The 26939-nt window shown below is 42.2% G+C and overlaps 2 protein-coding genes and 1 non-coding gene across 4 annotated transcripts in view; 1 reads left to right on the top strand and 2 right to left on the bottom strand.

Annotated features, from left to right (window-relative positions):
• The window catches only part of SKA2 (spindle and kinetochore associated complex subunit 2), a 45386-nt gene extending 30549 nt beyond the window's left edge, over positions 1–14837 (bottom strand). Inside the window, exon 1 of one of the 2 annotated variants that reach the window (XM_031011610.3) lies at positions 14694–14837. In XM_031011610.3, the coding sequence (XP_030867470.1) occupies positions 14694–14726 (33 nt within the window). In that variant the 5' untranslated portion in view covers positions 14727–14837. The remainder of the gene's footprint in view (positions 1–14693) is intronic. The other variant, XM_055386762.2, reaches the window with a different exon arrangement.
• MIR301A (microRNA mir-301a) lies at positions 10635–10692 on the bottom strand. Its single transcript, NR_162074.1, has one exon. It is a non-coding gene; the product is annotated as a microRNA mir-301a (primary transcript).
• Positions 14835–26939, top strand: part of PRR11 (proline rich 11) — a 51447-nt gene continuing 39342 nt past the window's right edge. The window contains exon 1 of the mRNA XM_004041257.5: positions 14835–15368. The gene's annotated coding sequence lies outside the window, so the exon portion shown is untranslated. The remainder of the gene's footprint in view (positions 15369–26939) is intronic.

Here is a 26939-nt window from a genome sequence, read left to right as displayed (position 1 = left end):
GCTGGGATTACAGGTGTGAGCCACTGCGCCCGGCCCAATCTGCAGGCTTTTATGGAACAATTGCTAGGATATATACATAAGCCCCTGCCTCTAAAAGGCCAGTTTTATTTGTACTATTTATTTTTTTATTTTTTTGAGATGGAGTCTTGCTCAGTTGCCCAGGCTGGTGTGTAGGGGCGCAATCTCGGCTCACTGCAAGCTCTGCCTCCCGGGTTCACGCCATTCTCCTGCCTCAGCCTCCCTAGTAGCTGGGACTACAGGCGCCCGCCACCACACCTGCCTAATTTTTTTTTTTTTTTTTTGGTATTTTTTAGTAGAGACAGGGTTTCACCATATTAGCTAGGATGACCTCAATCTCCTGACCTTGTGATCCACCTGCCTCAGCATCCCAAAGTCCTGGGATTACAGGCATGAGCCACTGCGCCTGGCCTAAAAGGCTAGTTTTATCAGTCAAAGTAGACTACTTAACTTTTTTTTTTTCCTTTGTAGAGACAGAGTCTCGTTTTGTTGCCCAGGCTGGTCTCGAACTCCTGACTTTAAGCGATCCTCCCGCCTCTGCCTCCCAAACTGCTAGGATTACAGGTGTGAGCCACTGCTCCAAGCCTTAAATAATTTATGTAATTCGGCTGGGCAGTGGTGCATGCCTGTAATCCCAGCACTCTGGGATGCCAAGGTGGGTGGATCATGAGGTCAAGAGATCGAGACTATCCTGGCCAACATGGTGAAACCTTGTTTCTACTAAAAATACAAAAATTGGCTGGGTGTAGTGGCGTGCGCCTGTAGTCCCAGCTACTAGGGAGGCTGAGGCAGGAGAATTGCTTGAACCTGGGAAGCGGAGGTTGCAATGAGCCGAGATCGCACCACTGCATTGCAGCCTGGCGACAGAGCAAGACTCTGTCTCTAAATAAATAAATAAATAGATAAATTGTGTAACTCAAATGACAGCCGCGGCTGTGCACAGTGGCTCAGGCCTGTAATCCTAGCACTTGGGGAGGCCGAGGCAGGTAGATCACTCGAGCCCAGGAGTTCAAGACCAGCCTAACCAATATGGTGAAGGTGAAACCTCATCTCTACAAAAAATACAAAAACTAGCCAGTGTGGTGGCATGCACCTATAGTCCCAGCTACGCAGGAGGCTGAAGTAGGCTTGAGCCCGGGAGGTCCAGGCTGGATTGAGTGGTGATCACATCACTGCACTCCAACCTGCATGACAGAACGAGACCTTGTCTCAAAAAAAAAAAAAAAAGAGAGCCTAGGCATACTTCAAAATTATGGCACGTGATACCAAGAAACTCAGTGGCTTAAAAACTGATCATTTATTTTCATGGACCTGCACATTGACCCGGTTCAGGTACTCTAGGCTAGGCTGAGTTTGGTGGCTTTGCTTCACACAGCAATTCTGGAGGATGCCTGGTAGGACCTTTGCTACTGGTGTCTCTCACCCTCTTTGAACCCATGAGATATTCTCATGGAGCTACAGGAAACATAAGAGTAAGCAGAAAGATTCAAGGTCTCTTAAAGGCCCAAGTTCAGAGCTGCACACTGTCAATTCTACCCACATGCCATTGACCAAAGCACATCAAGAGGAGAAAAATGTACTCTGCCCATCATGAAGTCATGACAAACATGTGGATACAGGCAGAAGTGAAGAAATGGGGTGAATTATTCACTTTACCACAACTCTTCTATTTTCTTTGAGAACAATCAGAGTAGGTCATGGTAGTACATGTAAGTGACAGGGATGGTGTTATTGCACGAATATTCAGATAAATTCTTTAGTTTACATATGGTGGGTTTTTTTTTTTTGAGATGGCATTTCGCTCTTGTTGCCCAGGCTGGAGTGCAATGGTGTGATCTCGGCTCACCGCAACCTCTGCCTCCTGGGTTCAAGCGATTCTCCTGCCTCAGCCTCCCAAGTAGCTGGGATTACAGGCATGCACCACCACATCCAGCTAATTTTGTATATTTAGTAGAGATGGGGTTTCTCTGTGTAGGTCAGGCTGCTCTCGAACTCTCGACCTCAGGTGATCCACCCATCTCAGCCTCCCAAAGTGCTAGGATTACAGGTGTGAGTCACCGTGCCCAGCCTATGTATGTATTTTTTTTAATTTTTATATTTTAAGATTAAAAAAAAAAGAGACAGGGCTGGGTGCAGTGGCTCATGCCAGTAATCCCAGCACTCTGGGAAGCCGAGGTGGGTGGATCACCTTAGGTCAGAGGTTCAAGGCCAGCCTGGCCAACATGGTGAAATCCCATCTCTACTAAAAATACAAAAATTAGTCAGGCGTGGTGGTGGGCACCTGTAATCCCAGCTACTCGGGAGGCTGAGGCTGGAGAATTGCTTGAACCTGGAAGGCAGAGGTTGCAGTGAGCCAAGATTGTGCCATTGCACTCCAGACTGTGCAACAAGAGTGTAACCCCGTCTCAAAAAAAAAAAAAAAAAGAGAGAGAGAGACAGTGTCTCACTGTGTGGCCCAAAGCTGGTCCTGAACTCCTGAAATCAAACAATCCTCCTGCCTCGGCCTCCCAAAGTGCTAGGATTATAGGCGTGAGCCACCATGCCCAGCTAGGTTTATTTTTAAAAGATGTCTCTCTTATTTATGGTATCTTGTAGCAAATAGAGCAATAACAAGTATAGAATAATCAATATATAATGGTTTTAATCAGGAGCTGTTGAATTTCCCTATATTTTATCCAAAACTTTTTTCTTTTTTTTTTGAGAGAGTCTCACTCTGTCACCCAGGCTGGAGTGCAGTGGTGCAATCTCAGCTCACTACAACCTCTGCTTCCCAGGTTCAAGCAATTCTCCTGCCTCAGCCTCCCAAGTAGCTGAGATTACAGGCCCCTACCACCATACCTGGCTAATTTTCGTTATTTGTTTTTTGTTTTAATTTGAGTCAGAGTCTTACTCTGTTGTCCACACTGGAGTGCAAGGGCACCATCTCAGTTCACTGCAACCTCCGCTTCTGGGGTTCAAGCGATTCTTCTGCCTCAGCCTCTCGAGTAGCTGGGATTACAAACGTGCACCACCATGCCCAGCTAATTTTTTTGTATTTTAAATAGAGACAGGGTTTCACCATGTTGGCCAGGCTGGTCTCAAGCTCCTGACCTCAGGTGATCTGCCCACCTCAGCCTCCAAAAGTGCTGGGAATACAGGCGTGAGCCACTGCTCCTGGCATAATTTTTGTATTTTTCTCGAACTCCTGACCTCAGGTGATCCTCTCGCCACGGCCTCCCAAAGTGCTGCGATTACAGGCGTGAGCCACCACGCCTGGCCCCAAAACTTTAACTGGATGTTTACATGTAGATGTTTTAAATGAAGGAATATAGGTTCATGATTACTATAGAATATGAATTTAAAATGATTAAAAATGTTTAGGAGTGTGGGCGCAGTGGCTCATGCCTGTAATCCCAGCACTTTGGGAGGCCAAAGCAGGCGGATCATGATGTCAAGAGATTGAGACCATCCTGGCCAATATGGTGAAACCCCGTCTCTACTAAAAATACAAAAATTAGCGAGGTGTGGTGTCCTGCGCCTGTAGTCCCAGCTACTGGGGAGGCTGAGTCAGGAGAATCGCTTGAACCCCAGAGGCCGAGGCTGCAGTAAGCCGAGATCGCGCCACTGCACTCCAGCCTGATGACAGAGCGAGGCTCCATCTCAAGGAAGAAAAGTGTTTAGGAACCTACTCATAGTCATTAGGATAGTCACCATAAAAAAAAAAAAAATGACAAGTGTTGGAGAGGATGTGGAGAAACTGGAACCCTTGTCCACTGTTGGTGGAAATGTAAAATGGTATAGCAGTTGTGGAAAACAGTGTGGTGGCTTCTCAAAAAACTAAAAATAGAATTACCATATTATCCACCAATTCCACTTCTGGGTATACACGTAAAACAACTAAAAACAGGGTCTTAAAGAGATATGTGTATACCCATTTTCATAGCAGCATTATTCACAATAGCTAAAACAAGGAAGCAACACGAGTGTCCATGGAGGGATGAATGGATAAGTAAAATGTAGTACATACGTACAGTGGAATCTTATTCTGCCTTAAAAATTGAAGGAAATCTGCAATATGCTACCACAAAAAAATGGATGAATCTTGAGAACATTTTGCTGAATGAAATAAGCCAATCATAAAAAGACAAATACTGTATGATTTCATTTAAATGAGGTATTTAGCGTAGTCTAAATCATAGAGACAGATAGTAGAATGGTAGTTGCTAGACACTGGGGGGAGGGGAAAAGAGGAGTAATTGTATAATGGGTATAGAGTTTCTTTTTTATGTTTTGAGATGGAGTCTCACTCTGTCGCCCAGGTTCCCAGGTTAGAGGGCGACGCTGCATCCTCCACCTCGCGGGTTCAAGCAATTCTCCTGCCTCAGTCTCCCAAGTAGTTGGGATTACAGGCACACACCATCACGCCCAGCTAATTTTTTGTATTTTTAGTAGAGACGGGGTTTCACCATGTTGCCCAGGCTGGTCTGGAACTCCTGACCGCAGATGATCCACCCACCTTGGCCTCCCAAAGTGCTGGGATTACAGGTGTGAGCCACCATGCCCAGTCGAGAGTTTCAGTTTTACAAAATGAAAAGGTTATGGAGATGGATGATGGTGATGGTTGCACAACATTATGAATGTATTTAATACCACTTAAAATTGTTAAGATCATAAATATTATGTTACATGTATTTTAACACAATAAAAAATAGGGAAAAAAGTTCACAAACGTAATAAACAGTATGGTAAGAAAGCTTAATAGCTAGAATATTGATCTTACTTTCTCAATACTCCTAGCTCTCCCTCTCAACAGTATACTGCAACCCTTGCAGTTTCCCCCAGTTGTACAATAAACACTCATCTCTGGACGTTCACATGTACTATTTCCTCTGCCTGGAATATTTGCCCTCTCCTTCAGTTGGCTAATCCCTACTCATCTTTCAAGTCTCAGATTATATCTCACCTCTAAGAAGAAATCTTTCCCAGGTTAGTTTCCTCTTTCCAATGTGCCCCCATAATATCTAGTATCTATTTTTCCCATCATGTCATCTGTATTTAATTTATATGTGTACTTAATCACAGATACATTAGTCAACATATTTATCTGTGTCTCCCAGATAAGTTTCCTAATATCTTTAGCCTGTTACTAGCCCGATCTAGAAACACTTAATAAGTCCAGGCATGGTAGCTCAAGCCTGTAATCCCAACAATTTGGGAGGCTGAGGTAGGAGGATCATTTGAGTCCAGGAGTTGGAGACCAGTTTGGGCAACAAAGGGAAACCACGCCTCTAAAAAAGTTTTTTAAACTAGCCAGGCGTCATGGTGCAACACCTGTGGTGTCAGCTACTCGTAAGGCTGAGGTGAGAGGATCACTTGGGCCCGAGAGGTCAAGGTTGCAGTAAGCTGTGATTGAGCCACTGCACACCAGCCTGGGTGACAGAGTGAGACCCTATCTCAAAAAAAAAAAAACAAAAGGAAACACATAATGAAACAAAGTAGGAAGCACTTTTATCTACAATTAGGCAAATTAGGTGGGGAGAGAAAGGATTTGTAAAACTACAGCTCTTACATTTACTAACAAAAATGTCTTAAAAAGTTATGTTTATTTTGCAGTCACTAAATCACTAGATGAAACCTTAGCAAAAATTGGCTAAGATTATTTCATTATTGATAAAATGAGACTACACCAGGCTCGGTGGCTCATGCCTATAATCCCAGCACTTTTGAGAGGCCAAGGTGGGAGGATCACATGAGGCTAGGAGTTTGAGACCAGCCCAGCCAACGTGGTGAAACCCTGTCACTACTAAAAATACAAAAATTAGCTGGGCATGGCGGTGCATGCCTGTAATCCCAGCTACTCGGGAGGGTGACGCAGGCAAATAGCTTGAACCCAGGAGGCGGAGGTTGCAGTGAGCCAAGATGGTGCCACTACACTCCAACCCGGGTGACAGAGTGAGACTCTGTCCCAAAATAAATAAATAAATAATACAATGAGAATAAAAATGTTGAACTCAAAGAATCAAGGACTGATTCCAACTTTTAAAATGTTATATATTGAGATAAATTAGAAGTACGAGCTTATAAAATCTAATTAAGAATGGCTATTTTATTTATCTGGGATATTCTTTCTTTCTTCATTTTTGTTTTTGAGACAGGGTCTTGTTCTGTAACCCAGGATGGAGTGCAGTGGCGGCACAATCATAGCTCATTGCAGTCTTGATCTTCTGGGCTCAAATGATCCTCCTGCCACAGCCTCCTACGTAGCTGGGACTACAGGCACCTGTCACCACACCGAGCTAATGTTTTTACTTTTATTTTTAGTAGAGACGAGGTCTTGCTATGTTGCCCAGGCTGGTCTCAAACTCCTGAGCTCAAGCAATCCTCTGTCTCGGCCTCCCAGAGCGCTGGGATTATAGGCGTGAGCCACTGCACCTAGCCAATCTGGGATAGTCTTTTTTTCTTTTCTTTTTTTTTTTTTGGGACGGGCGTGGTGGCACATGCCTGTAATCCCAGCTACTAGGGAGGCTGAGGCAGAAGAATCGCTTGAACCTGCGAGACAGAGATTGCAGTGAGCCGAGATCATGGCATTGCACTCCAGCCTGGGCAACAAGAGCAAAACGCCATCTCAGAAAATAAAAAAAGAAACAGTGTCCTCAAATGAACCCCTTGGCCCCTCCTCTAGGTTATTAAAAAAACAAAAACAAAAACAAAAACAAAATCAAAATCCTACCCACTATTCTAACAGCCCACTAGAGAACAGTAAGAAATTGTAATTAAAAGCCAAAGAGGAAAGCAGCTGCGCTTAAGGCCAGGGCTGGTAACTAAGAAAGAAATTTTATATATAAGACACACACACACACACACACACACACACACACACACACACATTTGGAATAAAATGGCTTTATGATGAGGATTTATGTCCTTCATTCTCTACAAATGATGTCCTTGAGTTCATGCCTAACATTTTAGGTATCTTTCTTCCCTCTGGTATCTGTATTTTCCCAACTATTTTTAAAGGACTTTTCCTTAACAAATAGCTTACTTTCTTCTGAAATTCAATGCGTTTAGAACCCATGTTGTAACTGTTCTTGATCTACTTTTTTTTTTTTTTAATTTTATTAGAGATGGAGTCTGGCTATGTTGCCCAGGCTGGTCTCGAACTACTGGGCTCAAGTGATCCTCCTGCCTCAGCCTCCCAAAGTGTTGGGATTACAGGTGTGAGCCACCGTGCCTGGCCTTTGCTCTATTTTTAAGAGCACTAGTAGAAATCACACTAAACAGACTATTAAATATTGTTTTAAGTAAAAAAAAAAAAAAAAAAAAAAAAAATTTTTTTTTATTTGAGACAAAGTCTCACTCTGTTGCCCAGGCAGGAAGTGCAGTGATGCGATCTTGGCTCACTGCAACCTCTGCCTCCCAGGTTCAAGCAATTCTCCTGCCTTAGCCTCCCAAGTAGCTGGGATTACAGGGGCACACCACTGCACTAGGCTAATTTTTTGTATTTTTAGTAGAGACAGGGTTTCACCGTGTTGGCCAGGCTGGTCTTGAACTCCCTCAGGTAATCTGCCCGCTTCGGCCTCCCAAAGTGCTAGGATTACAGGCATAAGCCACCATGCCCGGCCAAAAAAAAAAAAAAGTTTTTAATTTTAAAAAATTATAAGCAGACCTACACACTGAAAATTGCAAAACTGTCGAGAGAAAATTTTAGAGACCTAATAAATGAAAAGATATGTTTGTGCACCAGAGGGCTCGATATTGCTAACATAACAATTCTCTATCCGGCACAGTGGTTCACTCCTGTAGTTCCAGTACTTTGGAAGGCTGAGGCGGAAGGACGGCTTGAGCCCAGAAGTTTGAGACCAGCCTGGGCAACATAACAAGACCCCATCTCTAAAAAAATAAAAATAAAAAATTTTTTTTGAGATAGGATGTCATTGTCAATAGACCGGAGTGCAGTGGCACAATCATGGCTCACTGCAGCCTCGACCTCCCCAGGCTCAGGTGATCCTCCCATCTCAGCCTCTCAAGTATGTGGGACTACAGTCTTGCACCACCACACCCAGCCAATTTTTCAATTTTTTTGTAGAGATGAGGGGGTTTTGCCATGTTGCCCAGACTAGTACAAAAAAAATTTTTTTAATTAGCTGGGAGTGGTGGCACGTGCCTGTGGTCTCAGCTACTTGGGAGGCTGAGGTGGGGGAGTATCATCTGAATCTTGGGAGGTCAAGGCTGCAGTGAGCTGTGACCGCCACTGTACTGCAACCTGGGTAATAGAACAAGACCCTGTCTCAAAAAAAAAAAAAAAAAAAAAAAAGAAAAGAAAATAGGCAAAAGATTGTGAGACATTTCACTAAAGAAGATATACAAACTACAAATAAGCATATGAAAAAAGGTTTAACATCATTAGTTAAGGAAGTGCAAATTGAAACTACAATGGGGCACCACCACATAACTGTTAGAAGTGTGAAAATTAAAACTGATATTTTTGCATCAACCTAATACCAAGTGTTGATAAGGTTATGGAAAAACTAGAACCCTTATCAATAGCTTTGGGAATGCAAAATAGTACAGCCACTTTGCAAAATATTTTAGCAGTTGCTTATAAGATCAAGCATACTTTTTTTTCCCCCAAGGATACATTTATCATGCTACCAGAAATCCCATTTCAGTATTTACTCAAAAGAAATGAAAACAGTACGTCCACACAAAGACATACTCATGGCGGCTCACTCCCAGAACCCCAGCACTTTGGGAGACTGAAGTGGGAAGATCATTTGAGCCCAGGAGTTAGAGAACCAGCCTGGCAACATAGTGAGACTTCATCTCTACAAAAAAATTTTTCAACTAGCCAGGTATGGTGATGCACACCTGTAGTTCCAGCTACTCAGGAAGCTGAGGTGGGATTGCTTGAGCCTAGGAGTTTGATGGTACAGTAAGCTATGATCACACCACCGCACTCCAGCCTGGGTGACAGTATGAGACCCTGTCTCTAAAGAAAAAGAAAAAAATATTGTTAAAAAAAAATTAAACAAAGACATTTGGGAGGGCAACACAGGAGGATCACTTGAGCTCAAGAGTTCGAGACCAACCACAGCCATTTTATTCATAATATGCAAAACGTGGAAATGACCCAATGTCCATAAGTTGGTGGATAAAGAGTTTGTGATATTCTATACAATGAATACTACTCAGCAATAAAAACTGTCCAACTACTAATACACAACATGGATGAATCTCAAAGCATTATGCTAAGTGCAAGAAGCCAGACACAAAAGACTGTATAATGTATGATTCCATTTATATGAAATTCTAGGAAAAGTTAAACTAGAGATCAGTGGTTGCCAGGGACTTGGGGAAGAAGAGGTTGGCCACAAAGAGGCACAAAGGAATGTAGGGGTCTCACTCTGTTGCTCAGCCTGGTCTGGAACTACTGGGCTCGAGTGATCTTCCTACCTCAGCCACCCGAGTAGCTAGGTCTACAGGTGCACCACCATGCCTGGCCACAAAGGAGCTTTTTGTAAAGTAACAGAAATGTTCTATATCCTGGCTGTGGTGGTGGTTACATGACTGTATACATTTGTCAAAACTCATCAGTTCACTGGGCATGCCACACCCCTGTAGTCCAAGCTACTCAGGAGGCTGAAGTGGGAGGATTGCTTGAAGCCAGGAGTTCTAGGCTGTGCTGCATTATGATTGCCTCTGTGAATAGTCACTGCCCTCCAGCTGGGCAACACAGCAAGACTTCGGCTTTGCTTAACAAATAGCTTACTTACTTTTATTTTATATAATTGTATCTCAAAAAAATTCATATTTTTTAAAAGTGATGAATCCACACTATTGTATCTCATAAGAATAAACTGTAAAACAAACACTCTTAGGTTTTAAATTCAACCATTTCCTAGACAATACACAAAATTAACACCAATTAAGATTTGGAGGACTAGGCACAGTGGCTCACACCTATAATCCCAGCACTCTGGGAGGCCAAGGCAAGAGGACTGTTTGAGCCCAGGAGTTCAAGACCAACCTCGGCAACACAGTGAGACCCTGTCTCCACAAAAAATTTCAAGAAAATATTAGCCAGGCATGGTAGGACACGCCTGTGGTCCCAGCTACTTAGGAGGCTGAGGAGGGAGGATTATCTAAGCCCGGGAGTACAAGGCTGCAGTGAGGCGTAACTGGGCCACTGCACTCCAGCCTGGGCAACAGAGAAAGACTCTGTCTCTGGAGAAAAAAAAATGACTTGGGGCAAGTAACTGCAGGAAAAATATACAGCAGAAATTGTTTCCATCACTACCAATTCATCATAAAACTCAAATAAAACCTAAAGTTTGACAGAACCTATCCAAATATGTAACAGAAAGCAACAAATTATAAAGTATTACTCATTTAGACAAACCATAACAACTTAGATATAAAAAATATTCTCCAGATGTGTTCATAATGCAGTAAAATATTGTTTTTAATTAGTTAAAAGGTTTTTTTTTTTTTTCAAATTATGACTTTCTAAAAGATACACTGTTAGTAACAACATTATAGTTCTCAGCAACAAAGGTTGTGGTAAATTATTTACTGATACCGAAGAAAGATGTAAGGTAAGAATCAAAATTCTGGCGTTCATCCTGCTTTCAGATGCTTTGACAATACTATTGCACTGCTAGCTGTAAAGTACAGTAGTGCAATAAAGTCAGAGCATTCGTTAGCAGTAATAAGTAGGAAAGGAACACAAAAGCATCTTGCATCGGTTGAAGCTTCAGTGTGAAAAGAATTTAAAGTAGGGTTGCCATTTTGGACAGAAAAACATCCAAAACCAAAAAACATTTATATCAATGTTTTTTTAAAAAAGGATAAGACTTAAATATCAAAGTGATGTTGCTTATTGATGACTAATATACAAATTAACATTCAAACAGAAACATGCACAGATGTAGAAAGGAATTTTGTAAATATGCCCTAAGCCTTAATAGTAATTAGAATGGGTATTGTTAATACTTTAGGATTGGTATTAACAAAACCAGTTATAATTACTACTAAGACAAAGTTGTGAAAAATATTTTTGTTCTCTGCAGAGATGTTGGTTAGCTCCTTCTTCAAGGCAATTTACTGATTAAACGCCACGTAAAACAAGCCCTTTGAATAAAAGTATCAAAGAAAACAAATGAAAAGTAAAATAATAAGTTTCTCAATCTCTACATACTCAATCTATCACTCTGGAATCAAAACCACTAAACAAAGAAAACACAAAAGCACTTACCATCTTACAGCTTTTTATCTTGAGTTTACTAAGGGCTATCATAACAACAGAAGGGAATCAATGTGCTCTAAACAGAACATTAACCCTATCTAACTGAATACTATCCAAGGGGATTTTAAAATTTCAGTTAACTCCTGAAATCTTAAATAGAGGCAGAAAGCATCTCCATTTCCTTCAAACTTAGAAATACCGAAGAGAAAATAATGATGGGGGGAGGTGGGACTGAGATTTAAGTAACAAGTTTCCTTAGTTCCAAGCTAATTGACATTTTAACTTTTTTAACGGATAAGAACCCAATCAGAAGTCAGATGTAAACCCAGAAACAGAAATAGTATCATAGTATCACACTGCATTACCTTTTGTGTACAGTCACTAGTAGTACCACGAAAGAACAAAGCTAAACAAATACCACCCCATCATTAAGTGAAGGGGAAAAAGTCAGAGAACAAAGATTGCCCTACAATAAGCTTATTCCCCCATTAGTAATGTTGATTGATGCAAAAATATATTTTCATTATTTTCACCAACCTCCCTTTAAACGGTACAATTCAACTACTTAGTCGGATTGAGCCTACTAAGGAAATGGACTCATACAAAGGACAGCTGAAATATAAGTGTCTTGGTGTCAAATCCTGGGCCACATAACTAAAATATTAGAATATTTAACGCTGGTAGCCAAGTTTCAGGTTTTAAAGACAACTGTTTAAAAGATAAGTGTTTAACTTTCTGAATTGGAAGTTATTACAAACAAGAAAAATATGAAAAAAATTTAAGGTATTAACAAAATTAGGATAAACACTTTCTTTTCAAATTAAATATTATGCATTTCGTTTTAAATAGTCAATGCTAGTTCCTTGACAAATCCTTTATTTAACTGATGTAAAACCAAAAATCAGAAGATAGCACAGGAAATCATTTACTCTTAAAATCTTATAAAATAAACTGGTCCACAAGTATAACATTTTTTTCTGGAAGCACATGGTAAATCTGAAGATGAGATGCACTGTCTTTTATTATCTAGTCAACACAAAGCAGTAATAATTAAAGCCATGATAAAAATTCATTTCTAAACCCTAATAATTATGGAAACAAACTAATAACCTGAAAGGAAAAAAAAAAAGCTACCACTAATTTACTTGCAAGGATGTAAGAAAGGAAAAAAACCTCATTTCTTTTTTTCCTGTCTTCAAAAAGAATTTAAATACCACCCCATCATTCAAACAATACCTAAAAGTTTAAATGTCTGGCTACCTTATAATTTTCTAAAACCTACTTTTTCAAAATGTTTACTTCATCATTGTTCACTTAAAAGAGAATTTGTTCAATCTAAAGAAATCCTGTGAGAATACTGACTCTACTGCAAAAGCCAGACGAAGTTTAAAAATTAAAAACAGCCAATTTGAGAAGCAAACAACCTGTTAAAAGCAGAATTAGCATCATTTAGCAGAAATGAATTATGAATTTAAGCAGAAATATCCATATCAGTAGGGAGGAATTCAGAATGGGAGAAGGGCAAGATAGTCTTAACATTTAAGCCTGTTGACAGAATCAAATTACAATGCTTAACATTTTGTTTTTTTTAATGATAATAAAACTTAAAACTAAAAGTTCATTATTACAGGTTTGAAAATCTGCAGGAAATTCTTCCTTCTTCCCTCCCATTTCTCCCTACACTTCTCCAACCCCACACACACTGCACAAAGAAAATTTAAACACAAAATGCTAAAAGTAATTGAAAGCCTTCAAATTAAATTTGTATATGAGAGGCACTCCAATTCATTAGCACAACAGAATAAAATAAGATATATCAAGGCCTCACTTTTTCTGGGGTGGGAATGGGGGGTGGGTGAGGTTTCTTCCAGGATCACCACCCATCCTTTCCAGGGAAGAAGTTAGAGACCCAAGATTCAGCTTGAAGAAAGCAGGGCAGGCACAAAGGATACCTAAGCAGTAATGCCAGGGAATGGCGTGGGAAGGAGGGACGGATTACAAAGGAAGAAGTTTTTTACTTTTTTAAAACTTAACCTTTTTTTTTTTTTTTTTTTTTTTGAGACGTTGTCTCTGTCGCAAGGCCGGAGTACAGTGACGCGATCTCGGCTCACTGCAACCTCCGTCTCCCGGGTTGAAGCGATCCTCCTGCCTCAGCCTCCCGAGTAGCTGGGACTACAGGCGCGTGCCATCACACCCGGCTAATTTTTGTATTTTTAGTATAGACGGAGTTTCACCATGTTGGCCAGGGTAGTCTCGATGTCTTGACCTCGTGATCCGCCCGCCTCGGCCTCCCAAAGTGCCGGGATTACAGGGGTGAGCCACCGCGCCCGGCCAATGGTATTTAACAGACAAGCAAACAAACAAAAAAAGACAGGAGCTCAGTGGCAGGCGCTTCCTCCAAAGTCCAGGTTTTTAAGGAAAGCAGCCCAACCTGGAAAAAAAGAAAAAAGAAAAGAAAAGAAAAGAACAGAAAAGAAAAGAAAAGAAAAGAAAAGAAAAGAAAAGAAAAGAAAAAAGATAATGCTGAACGAAAAGGGCTGAAGACAGAACAAGGACACTAAGAGGAAAAAAGCGCGGGCGATCAAGCTGGTAATCTAAGGATGGGAGGGAGGGAATAAAGAGAACAAGTGAGGGACGGATCCTTAAAGAAAACTAGGACAGCCCCCCAGCTGGGCGCCCCCGAGCAGGCCAAACACGCCAGCAACAACGGGAGTGCTTTCCAATTCTTCGCCCCCGTTTGCTACTTTCACAGATGAATGAAAGTGCACAACTCAAGAGCAGGATGCCCTTCCTGTCTCAATCCCGCCCGCGCTCCAGGAGAGGAGCTCGTGGTTACGATCCCCTTCGCTCACACCTCTTCCCTCACCCACGGTTTGCCACCTCCGGACCAAACAGAAACGGGTCTAGGGGCTTCCTTGGCCGTTAGGAAGTTGTGCATACAAGTCTAGCATCCTTTCTCAGACTTTCTCGGCCCGCCTTTTAGAACGTGAGCGGGTTGGTCCTACAGGGATTTCTCCTCGCCCCCGTCAGTTTATTCCCCACCCCACCCTCCGTTCCCCTTTCTTGGAGTGTGAACCACCTCTCCCTTCTTGGGACGCTTAGGGACCGTTCCATTCACATCTTTTTTGGTACAAACACAGAATGCGGTCTGCACCCGGCGCAGTTTCGTAAGGGGTGTAAAGGTGAGGGCAAGGAACAAGGAATTCCAAAGGCCCCGCACCCTCACCATCTCCCGCCATTTCCCTGACGAGTTTCCCGGATGTAACCCCTTCCCCGAGGCGGTTTAGACACCAGACGGTGGCGGCTCCCTTTGGTGCAGGAGGAGGGAACTCGACTCTGGTCCAGCCTCCGCCGCCCGGAGTTTCCGGCGACTCCAAATTGTGCCCCACCTCCGAGGCCATGGGGGAAAAATAAACTACCCAGTAGATCTCCTTCACTTTGCACTCACCATCAGTTCCAGCTTATCGACCTCCGCCTCCATGTTGAATAGTTGACATTCCTCAGACCGCGGCGGCGCTTAAGCCGCAAGCCGTACTAGCACGGAGGGCCTCCATTGGACAGCTGTCACTCAACATCTCGCACTCATTGGCTCCTCCGTTCCACCGGCTCCCGCCCATTGGAGACTGGGTAACGCCCCTCTGCATGAGACACATTTTCCTGTTGGGCAAAGGCACAAAACGCCGCAGGAGGATTGGCTGCTGTGCAACTTTTTTTTTCCATTGGCTGCCCCCTCCTCTCTACTTTCAATTTTGTAGTTAGGGCTCTGCAGAGAAGAGCTTGAGATTGGTGCAATTGGAAGAAGAGCCAACCAATCACACCAGAGCTTCCACCGACAGCAGAGGGGACGTAACACACCTTCTTTCCCCTCCTGCTTTCCTTCCCCTTCTCTCCCGCCTTCTCCTTATTCATACCAGAAGCGCCTCAGCTCTGATTGGCTGGAGCTCTGTGCTATCTCAGCCAATCACAAGCCGGGCTGTGCTCCTACACTATCCGAAGAGCGAATCGTGCAGAGACCGTGTCTACGATTGGCCTCTCCCTGACAAGGATTTAATTTTGAATTTTTCTTTATGGCGTGGGAGAGGCCACAGCCCGGACTCCATCGACTCCCCCGGCTCTTAGACTAGTAAGTGCAGGAACGATTATTTCTTTGTTATCTGAGCTCGCGTCTTGAGTAGCTGGGCCTGTTGCTGCTTGTGTTTTTATGGTTTAAGGAGGTGGGGACTTTGGCTGGACACGAAGGGGAAATGGAAAGGAGGAAGGGGAGGTTTGGGGCTGGGGAAGAAGTGCTCGGCCTGGCTTCATCTTAACCATACTTCTATTTAATTAACACTTCGCAAGATACGTTTTGGAGCAAAGCATCTGCCTTCCTTTTGAACATTTCTTTACATATTTGCTGCTCAATGTAAGTCCACAGATCAACGGCATCCGCATCTCTTGTTTGCTTGTTACAAATGCAAATTATCGGACTCCACCCAAATTTACTAAATCAGAATATACATTTTAACAAGATTTCCCTGAGTGATTTCTATGCACATTAAAGTTTAAGTTGGTACATTTCTTGACTGGGAATATTACTATGTTACTCGATATTGTCTGGCATGCTGTTAGAGTGTCAATTTTAAATGCGTGTCCTGTTTACTGAGTGCCTAATACTGTGCGGGATGAGACTTTAGGGAGCTGCAGGCTCTTTGGAAAAACAAGACAGAACAAAAACAGCAATGCTTAAAAAAAAAAAAAGCATAAAACATAAAATTTTAAAAAAGCAAGTACCCAGAAATAGTGCTATGGGTGTTCAAGAAGAATCAATTGGACTGCTAATGGAAATAAGTAATTGAAGGCTATTTGTGGAGGAGCGCAAGAGACTTCCATAAAAATGTGTTTTAGGAAGATGGCAATGAAATGCAACAGTCATTTCCGTTGCTGCTACAGCTTTGAAAGTACCCCAGAACAAAGAACGTTTCTTTTCTTTCTTTCTTTCTTTTTTTTTCTTTTTTTGTGACGGAGTCTCGCTCTGTCGCCTAGGCTGGAGTACAGTGGCACAATCTCGGCCCACTGCAACCTCAGCCTCCTGAGTAGCTGGGACTACAGGCACACGCCAGCACGCCCGGCTAATTGTATTTTTAGTAGAGACGGGGTTTCACCCTCTTGGCCAGGATGGTCTCGATTTCCTGACCTCGTGATCCACCAGCCTCAGCCTCCCAAAGTGCTGGGATTACAGGCGTGAGCCACCACGCCCGGCCGCAAAGAACTTTTCATATCATTGGGTGGAGTTTTCACAGAAGCAGCAGCGCCAACTCCTGCAAAAGACTGTAATTCTTACTGTATTATTTATTGCATCTTCCTATTGGAAAATAGCTTTAGACCCATCTTTTAGCCATATGAAGATGTGGTATGTTATGAAGAAGTAAAAACCTCCCTAACCAAGAGAATTTGACAATATTAGAATATATTCCTTAACTAAAATAACACTTGCTAGCTAACACTTAGCAGGAATGCTTCTTTTCATTCGTTATTGAAGGAAACATTACTTAGCTCCTGCTGTATTCTAGATGCTGGGAAAACAAAGATGAATGAAATTTATCACACCCTTGAAAAGCTCACAGTCCAGCAGGATGACAAACATACAAGCAAAAATTACAATGAAATGTAATACATTTTATAATAAAGATGTGTATAAAGTGCTATAGAAGTGCAAAAGAGATGACATTTCAGCCAGTATAAATTCTGTAAGGAGGCTGGGCATGGTGCCTCACACCTGTAATCCCAGCACTCTGGGAGGATGAAGCGGGCGGATCACTTGAGGTAAGGAGTTCAAGACCAGCCTGGCCAACATGGCAAAATCCCATCTCTACTAAAAATACAAAAATTATCCGGGTGTGGTGGCACGCCCCTATAATCCCAGGTGCTCAAGAGGCTGAAGCAGGATAATCGCTTGAACCCAGGAGGTGGAGGTGGCATTGAGCCGAGATCACACCACTGTACTCCAGCCCGGGTGACAGAGCGAGACTCTGTCCCCCCCCCCCCCCAAAAAAAAAAAATATTCCAGAAGGACAAAGACTATGTTGGTGTTGTTCAGGATTGTATGCCAGCACCTAGCATAGTACTTGGTGGATTATAAGCACTCAACTAATATCTATAAGATAAAATAACAGAATCTTGAAGGCTAGGTATAAGTTGACTTGGAAGAGGATATTCTAAACAGAAGGAAAGGCTGATAGAAAGAAACAGAAAGTATTTGGTGTTTAGTATACCTGGAAGTACAAACCGCTAGTCACTAGAAGAGACTATGGCAAAGGGCCATTAGAGCTAAGTTGTGAAAAGTTTTGAAAGGCATGCTAAGGAATTTAATTTTGTGAGTAAAGGAACCTTCAAATACTTTTAAGCAAGGGAATATCTAGATCTCATTTTGTTTTAAAGTATCAGTTCTGGTAACAATATGGAAAATGAACTGGCAAGGAGAAAGACTGAAGGCAGGAGAATCATTGAAGGAACACTCAGCAAACCCAAACTAAGAAACATTCTCCAAAACGACTGACTTGGACTCTTCAAAATTATAAATATGAAGAAGCAAATACATAAATAAAAAAAGCTGGAGAATTGTTATGAATTAAAGGGTACTAAAGAGACACTACTGCTAAATGCATGTGGAACCAGGGTGGGAGAAGCTATAAGGGATATTGAGACAATTGGGGCAATCCGAATATGGGCTGTTTATTAGATCATTTCATAACAAGGTTAAATTTCCTGACTGATTGTGGTTTTGTTGGAAAATTTCCATGTTTATGTTAGAAAACAAAAGCTAAAGTATCTAAGAGTAAAGTATCATGACGTCTGCAACTAAATCTATTCAACCCAAAACTAAAAAAATTTATGTATGTATATATTTGTACATACATACAGAAAGAGTGTGTGTACAAAGACGGCAATTGACAATTGGTAAATCTAGGTGAATTGTATATGAGTGCTTATTATACTATTGTAAATTTTTTATTTCCTGAAGCCTTGAAAGTTTTCTAAGTAAAAACAGTAAAGGAAAATAGACAATAGTGAAAGACAAAAATGAAAAAAGTGAAGGCAACTGAAGTTAGAGGACAGAACGGAGGGGGATGGTAAGGAGAAGAGACAGGGTAAATTAATCAGAGAAATATTTCTGATTCATACTCACATTGGCCCACACCCAGGTGTGGTGTGCACCCAGTGCAGTGGCGTGATCTTGGCTCACTGCAACCTCCACCTCCTAGGTTCAAGTGATTCTAATGCCTCAGCCTCCCACGTAGCTGGGATTACAGCACACTCCACCACACCTGGCTAATTTTTGTATTTTCAGTAGAGACAGAGTTTCACCCTGTTGGTCAGGCTGGTCTCGAACTCCTGACCTCAGGTGATCCACCCACCTCAGTCTCCCAAAGTGCTGGGATTACAGGTGTGAGCCACCGCACCCAGCCTCCCATACCCTCTTTTTTTATAACCCTCTACTCCAATAGGAGCTCCATTGTCTCTGCATTCTTTTCACCTTCCTGGCCATGCCTTTTCTAGTTCTTTCTCTACCCACTCCTTATACATGGTGTTTCTCAAAGTTTGGTAATCAGCTCACAGATCTTTTCACTCCACATATTTCTCTGGGTAATTTCACCCATTTCTAGTGTTGTTATTTTCTCAAGTTACCTATACACTTATGAGTGCAGTATTTCTCTAGTATCTTTCCCCTGAACTTCTGACTTTGAACGTAGAACATAAGCAGTTAGATGTATTTAGATACCTTACTGTCGCTCCTATAATCAGGTCCTCATCCCCTAGACAGTTGCAGTAGGTTTGTAAGTGGTCTCTTTGTCTTCAGTCATGGTCCCATAAATCCAATTTCCACAATGCTGCCAAACCATTCTTTCTGAAGAAGAAATACGAGCATGACAATTATCTGCTTAAAATCCATTATTGTTTCTGACGTCTTGGTCCTTATCCACCCTCCAGCTTCATCACTCATTGCCCCCTGACAAAACTTTACATTGCAGGATATGCTTTAGTCACACTGAGTCTTGTCTGAATCCCCTGACATACCTTTCTCTGAAATGTTTCCATGTTATTCCCTCTGATGGGATGAGTCCTCCCCAGGCCCACCTTAACCTAGCCCCTTCATCAAAGCTCAGCTTAGGCAAAACCTTTTCCAAAAACCTCAACCCTTATGGGAGAATTATGTACCCTTGCTTTATTTCTCCATTAATATCATATACATATCCCATCATAACCCATACAGTATTGTATACCTGTTTACTTTCTGCTTACCCATCTCTCCCCACTGTAAACTCTTGGAGGGCAGGAATGTGTCTTATTCATTTTCATAGCAAGTTATCACTATATGTTGTTGAATTAAACTTGTATTTTAAAAAATCTGATATAGTAATCTCAAGCAGCAAAAAAAAAAAGAATCAAAGAATAATAATGATAAAACTTATTGCCTGCCAGGCACTGTAAATACTTTACATGATTTACTCATGTACTCCTCAAAACTCTGAAGTAAGTTCCTATTAATATTATTATTTCACAGGGGAGGAAACTGACACAGAAAGGCTAAGAATCTCTTGAAGGTCATAAATAATAAGTTATGACAGTATAGTAGAGCCATGATTTGAACCTATGCAGTATAACTCCCTGGTCCTCATCCTTAACCCCTACAGTATACTTCCTCTTGTTTTCTGTTTGTTTGGTTGGTTGGTTTTGGTTTTGGTTTTGGTTTGGGGGTTTTTTCTTAGACTGAACCTCATTCTAATTTTTATATTTTTAGTAGAAATGGGGTTTCACTGTGTTTGCCAGTCTGGTCTCGAACTCGACCTCAAGTGATCCGCCCACCTTGGCCTCCCAAAGTGCTGGAATTACAGGCGTGAGCCACCATGCACGGCCTATAATATGACCTTTATTATTGTTTGATTTGTTATCAAGAGCTCCAGATGTACCAGTTTGCTGGTTCCTTAGCCTAGAAATCTTTTCTTAATGAAAAGAAGATGTAAGTAAAAATGAGAGTAATTTCTAGAGATCATAGAGTTATTTAGGATATTTATGTTGTTTTTTTCTTTTTTTTGGAAACAGTTTCTCGCTCTGTCTTCCAGGCTGGAGTATAGTGGCGCAGTCATGGGTCACTGCAGCCTCAAGCTCCTGCGCTCACGTGAGCCTCCCGCCTCACCCTTCAGAGTGGCTAGGACTATAGGTGGGCCACCACGCCAGGATTTTTTTTTTTTTCTTTTTTTCATAGAGTTGGGACTCTCACTGTGTTGCCCAGAGTGGTCTCAAACTCCTGGGCTAAAAGGATCCTCCCACCTCCACCTCAGCCTCCCAAAGTGCTGGGGATTACAGCACTTTGAACCACCGACCTTTGCCTATATGTTTATGTTTCTAATGATTTTTCAGATTATTTGAGAAAGCAGTGTAAGAAAAAAACTAGTTTAAAAAATACATAGGCCAGGCATGGTGGCTCATGCCTATAATCCTAGTACTTTGGGAGGCCGAGGGAGGCGGATAACCTGAGGTCAGCAGTTCAAGAGCAGCCAGGCCAACATGGCAAAACCCCATCTCTACTAAAAATACAAAAATTAGCTGGGCGTGGTAGTGTGTGCCTGTAGTCCCAGCTACTCGGGAGACTGAGGCAGGAGAATCGCTTGAACTCGGGAGGCAGAGGTTGCAGTGAGCCGAGATCATGCCACTGCACTCCAGCCTGGCCAGGCAACAGAGCGAGACTCCGTCTCAAAAAAAAAAAAAAAAACATAAAACAAAAACACACACACACAAAACATAAGGGCCGAGTACAGTGGCTCACACCTGTAATTTCACCACTCTGGGAGGCCAAGGCCAGTAAATTGCTTGAGCTTAGGAGTTCGAGACCAGCCTAGGCAACATGGTGAAACCCTGTCTCAACTAAAAATACAAAAACCAGCTGGGCATGGTGGTACGCCCTTGTAGTTCCAGCTACTCAGGAGGCTAAGGCAGGAGGATTGCTTGAGTCCAGGAGGTCAAAGCTGCAGGGAGCTGAGATCACACCACTGCAATCCAGCGTGGGCAACAGAGCAAGAACCTGTCTCAAAACAAAAGGAAAAATGCTTTAAGGAATCACGAAAGAATGAGCTTCTATTCAGTGTTAACAATTAAAATCCCACCTAATCCAGCAAAAAGAATTTGTAGGTCTCATTACGCTTTTGGAAAGGGGATAAGTATACGTATTTTAAGCTAAAGGAAGACTGCTATATACTCTTTCAATTTGGGCAATTATCCTCTGGAAAGTACCTAATGCTTTTAATTAAGTAATGATACTAAAACAAACCTTAATTTTTTGTGTTCTTGTTTTGACTGAGGTAGAAATTTGCTATTCTCCACTTTCGCAAGAGCTGTGATTATTTTTGGATGGAACAACTAACTATCTAGGAATTATCTCAGACTGCATCTTTCTACCCTGACAGATTTTGCATGGTTCCTTAATCCTCTGCATGTGCCAATTATTGTATTTAATTAGAAGGAGATTAGATAGAAGCACTAATAACCCAAGTCAGACACACACACACACACACACACACACACACACACACACACACACAGAGAGAGAGAGAGAGAAAGAGAGAGAGAGAAAGAAACATGACTTAGTTCCTAGACATCTTTATCACTGAAAAATAATTCCCAAAATGACAGACATTGGCTTGTGTAGGACTCTAGAAATTTGTATGCATAGACACTGGAACAGCCACCAGGAAAGGACTAGAAAGAAATGGCCCTGTTTCAGAATGGTAGTACTCAACTTTTCCAGCTAATGGTACATACCAAAGTTTGAAAGTCAAATACAATACAAGCCTTATTATAATTAGAAAGAAATAACAAAAAAAATGGCAGTCCAGTTTAAACCACCCCTCTGTAATCCTGACTCCCAATTGTCAGAGGCAACACTATTAAGTCTTGTAATTATTTCTTCTGGTATTTACCTCCATATTTCTAAGTAACATTCATACTATTATTTCATGATTTTTTTTTCAAGTGTAGGCACTATATAAATTTAGACAAATACTTCCATTCACTTTCTCTCCTTTTTTTTTTTTTTTTTTTTTTTTTTTGAGGCAGAGTTTCACTCTTGTTGCCCAGGCTGGAGTGCAATGGCGTGATCTCGGCTCACCGCAACCTCCACCTCCTGGGTTCAAACGATTCTTCTGCCTCAGCCTCCAAGTAGCTGGGATTACTGGCATGCACCACCACGCCTGGCTAATTTTTGTATTTTTTTAGTAGAGATGGCATTTCTCCATGTTGGTCAGGCTGGTCTCGAACTCCCGACCTCAGGTGATCTGCCTGCCTCAGCCTCTCAAAGTGCTGGGTTACAGGCATGAGCCACCACACCTGGCCCACTTTCTCTCCTTCCTCCTAGTATACCTACATCATCATTTTTGGTTAAATAAATTGTCAATGCTTATACTTTTTTTTTTTAGATGGACTCTCGTTCTGTTGCCCAGGCTAGAGTGCAGTGGCACAATCTCAGCTCACTGCAACCTCTGCCTCCCGGGTTCAAGAGATTCTCCTGCCTCAGCCTCCCAGATAGCTGGGACTACAGCCACATGCCTGGCTAAATTTTGTATTTTTGGTAGAGACAGGCTTTTGCCCTGTTGGCCAGGCTGGTCTCAAACTCGGGACCTCAGGTGATCCTCCTGCCTCCCGGCCTCCCAAAGTGCTGGGATTATAGGCATGAGCCACCACGCCCAGCCAATGCTTATACTTTAAATATTGTTTAACAGCTTAATATTTAGTGCTACTAAGATTACATTTCCTTTCTTATACAACTTTTTTCCTAGCTATTTTTTATATGCTTATTTTTTAAGCACTTACCAGCAATTTGGCCACAAGTTTACAGAACAGTAAAACTCTGCTCAGAATGGTCAAACACACTAGGCAGTTTATCTATTTCCGTTTTTCCTTAGAGACATTGTTGCTGAAGCCCTCTGTCCTGTCCTTCTGCGCCAGTCTTCACTGGCTGTGAGCCTCAGGTCAGCAAACTACTGCTTTTGTAGAGCTTGTGAGCTAAGAATGATTTACTTTTAACAGTTAAAAAAAAATCAAAAGAGGAACAATATTTTGTGACACATGAAAAGTATATCAAATTTGGCCGGGCGCAGTGGCTCATGCCTGTAATCCCAGCACTTTGGGAGGCCAAGGCTGATGAATCTCGACGTCAGGAGTTCAAGACCAGCCTGGCCAAGATGGGGAAACCCCGTCTCTACTAAAAATACAAAACTTAGCCTGGTGCCGTGGCAGGCGCCTGTAATCCCAACTACTCAGGAGGCTGAAGCAGGAGAATCACTTGAACTCGGGGGGTGGGCGGAGGTTGCAGTGAGCTGAGATCATGCCACTGCACTCCAGCCTGGGCGACAGAGTGAGACTCCGTCTTAAAAAAAAGAAAAAAATAAAAGTATATGAAATTCAAATTTCAGTCATAAATAAAATTTTATTAGACACAACTCCTTTGCTTGAGTATTGTCTATGACTGCCTTGGTGCTACCCTGGCAGGGTTGAGCAGTTGCAGCAGAGACCATATGGCCTGCAAAACCTGAAATATTTACTTTCTGGTTCTTTACAAAAAAGGTTTGTTGACCCCTGTCCTAAGCTTGCTCAAAGCTGTTTCCCCTAGATTTTTTAATCACCATTATCCTGAAAATTCTTATCTTTTATCTTAATTCTTTCCTCACACCTGACTGAAAGTTTGGCCTAATATAGAATTCTATGATGGGGCCGGGCGTAGTGGCTCATTTCTGTAATCCCAGCACTTTGGGAGGCTGAGGTAGGAGGACTGCTTGAGCACAGGAGTTTAAGACCAGCCTGGGCAACAGAAAAAGAATGGGGGAGGACTGTGAAGGATCAGATGGAAGACAAAGAAAAGGAAGATGCTAGGAAATTTCAGATTCTAGGGCTCCCAATCAGTGGACTCAGCCTTAGATAGAAGTTTCCAGTGGCATTTGTCTATAGAAGGTCCTGGCCGTACAGGACTTCAAGACCAGCCTGGCCAACATGGTGAAACCCCATCTCTACTAAAAATAAATAAATTTTAAAAATTAGCCGGGCATGGTGGCGCGCGCCTGTAATCCCAGCTACTCCGGAAGCCGAGGCAGGAGAATCGCTTCAACCTGGGAGGAGGAGGCTGCAGTGATCCAAGATCATGCCACTGCATTCCAGCCTGCACGACAGAGCAAGACCCTGTCTCAAAAAAAAAAAAAAAAAGGTCGTGACCATAGATTTGATGAAATGTAACCTTTTTTCTTCAGGCAGCCACAAGATCGCTCCTTCCTAGGAGGCTCTCCTAAACATCTTCATCAGAGTATTTTTATCTTGCGTTTTTGTTTTGTTTTTTTGTTTTGTTTTGTTTTTGAGACGGAGTCTCGCTCTGTCGCCCACGCTAGAGTGCAGTGGCTCGGTCTCGGCTCACTGCAAGCTCCGCCTCCCAGGTTCACACCATTCTCCTGTCTCAGCCTCCCGAGTAGCTGGGACTACAGGCGCCCACCACTGCGCCCGGCTAATTTTTTGTATTTTTAGTAGAGACGGGGTTTCACCATGTTAGCCAGGATGGTCTCGATCTCCTGACCTCATGATCTGCCCGCCTTGGCCTCCCAAAGTGCTGGGATTACAGGTGTGAGCCACCGCGCGTCCGGTCTGGTTTTGTTTTGTTTGTTTATGTGTTTGTTTGTTTTGGAAACAAGGTCCCCCTCTGTTGCCCAGGCTGGAGTGCAGTGGCACAATAATAGTTCATTGCAGCCTCAAACTCCTAGGCTCATGTGATCCTCCCAGCTCAGCCTCCTGAATAGCTGGGACTACAGGCTTGTGTTGTTTTAAATTAAAAAAAAATCAGGGCTGGGTGCTGTGGCTGACGCCTGTAATCCCCGCACTTTGGGAGGCCAAGGCAAGCAGATCACTTGAGGTCGGGATTCCAGACCAGCCTGACCAGCATGGAGAAACCCCGTCTCTACTAAAAATACAAAATTAGCCGGGCGTGGTGGTGCATGCCTGTAATCCCAGCTACTCAGGAGGCTGAGGCAGGAGAATCGCTTGAACCCGGGAGGCAGAGGTTGCGGTGAGCCGAGATCGTGCCATTGCACTCCAGCCTGGGCAACAAGAGCAAAACTCTGTCTCAAAAAAAAAAAAAAAAAAAAATCCTTTAGACATCCCTTGTGTTTAATAATCCCTGCTTCACCTTCCTTCATTATTTCAGCAGGAAGAAAAAGTGATATAATAAAGGTGAAGTCAGCCAACTATGTTTTGGTGTGTTTTCTAAACCCCTAAGGACAATTAAGAAAAGCACCTTGTCAAATTGGGACCTGATAGTTAGTCCAATTAGATGTTATCAGGAATCTATTTCTAGAAGGGCTGTCAATATATGCACTGCCACTATTTGCCATTAGGGGTGCCCTCTGCAAATCATGGAACCAAGCCAGCGCTCAGTTTTTACAACCTGCAACAGGGTAGTGGGGGTTCATCAGCCAGTGGAATCTGAGAGTTGAGCAAGTATAGTGCTGCATACCAAGTGCTGAAAGGTTACTGAGTGAACAAAAGTGGAATGAATGTGTATTTTAAAGGCCAATTGTTTCCATTCAAATCTGAATTTGAAGGGAAGGAGGCCCAGGCCTTGAGATCATTTTCAGTTCTGCTACTTGAATAACAACATCTTTGTTCCTCAAGTAGCAACAACCAAAAGCAGCAAAGCCCTTATGGAACTTCAGCTCAAACTAGCTGTGACTTAATTTTCTTCAGAAAAGGATCCAGATTGAAATGTGAATATACTAAATAATGCTTTTGTTTTGTTTTTTCATTTTGTACCACAGCAAGAAGGACCCTTTTATTAAAGGTTTCCAAAATGTTCACTTGGTCACAACCAAGATAATGTTAACATATATTTAATGGTAATATATTTAATGTTAAATTGATCATTATGATATATACTTACATAGATATGTTAGTGTATAGCATATTAGTGTGTATAGTGTCTTAGAAAGAACAGATATATTTATATAAAAATATTTGTTACATTAAGTACAAAGCAGCTTTTATTCTCTTGATAATTCTTGATTATATCCCGACATTTGTATAAAAAATTCACTTTATTTCGACAGATCCTAATTTGCTGTTAGTGTATCAAGTGGCATTGCCACTTTTTATTTTTTATTTTTTAAATTTTATTTTGATTATTTTAAAATTGACCTATAGGACCGGGCGCTGTGGCTTATGCCTGTAATCCCAGCACTTTGGGAGGCCGAGGCAGGCAGATCACGAGGTCAGGAGATCGAGACGATCCTGGCTAACATGGTGAAACCCCGTGCCCACTAAAAATACAAAAAATTAGCCAGGCGTGGATGGCGGGCACCTGTAGTCCCAGCTACTCGGGAGGCTGAGGCAGGAGAATGGCGTGAATCCAGGAGGCGGAGCTTGCAGTGAGCCAAGATGGCGCCACTGCACTCCAGCTTGGATGATGGAGCGAGACTCTGTCTCTAAATAAATAAATAAATTGACCAATAATAATTATACATATTTGTGGGGTACATAGTGATGTTTTGATACATATAATGTATAGTGAATAGATCAGGGTAGTTAGTATATCCATCATCTTCAACATGTCATTTATTTGTGTTAGTAAAATTCAATGCACTCCTTCTAGCTATTTGAAACTAGATAATATATTATTGTTAACTATAGT

Source organism: Gorilla gorilla, chromosome 4 (assembly GCF_029281585.2).
Source record: "Gorilla gorilla gorilla isolate KB3781 chromosome 4, NHGRI_mGorGor1-v2.1_pri, whole genome shotgun sequence".
Taxonomy (NCBI): domain Eukaryota; kingdom Metazoa; phylum Chordata; class Mammalia; order Primates; family Hominidae; genus Gorilla; species Gorilla gorilla.
Note: the sequence above shows the minus strand (reverse complement) of the source record. Positions and strands in the feature narration are given on the sequence as shown.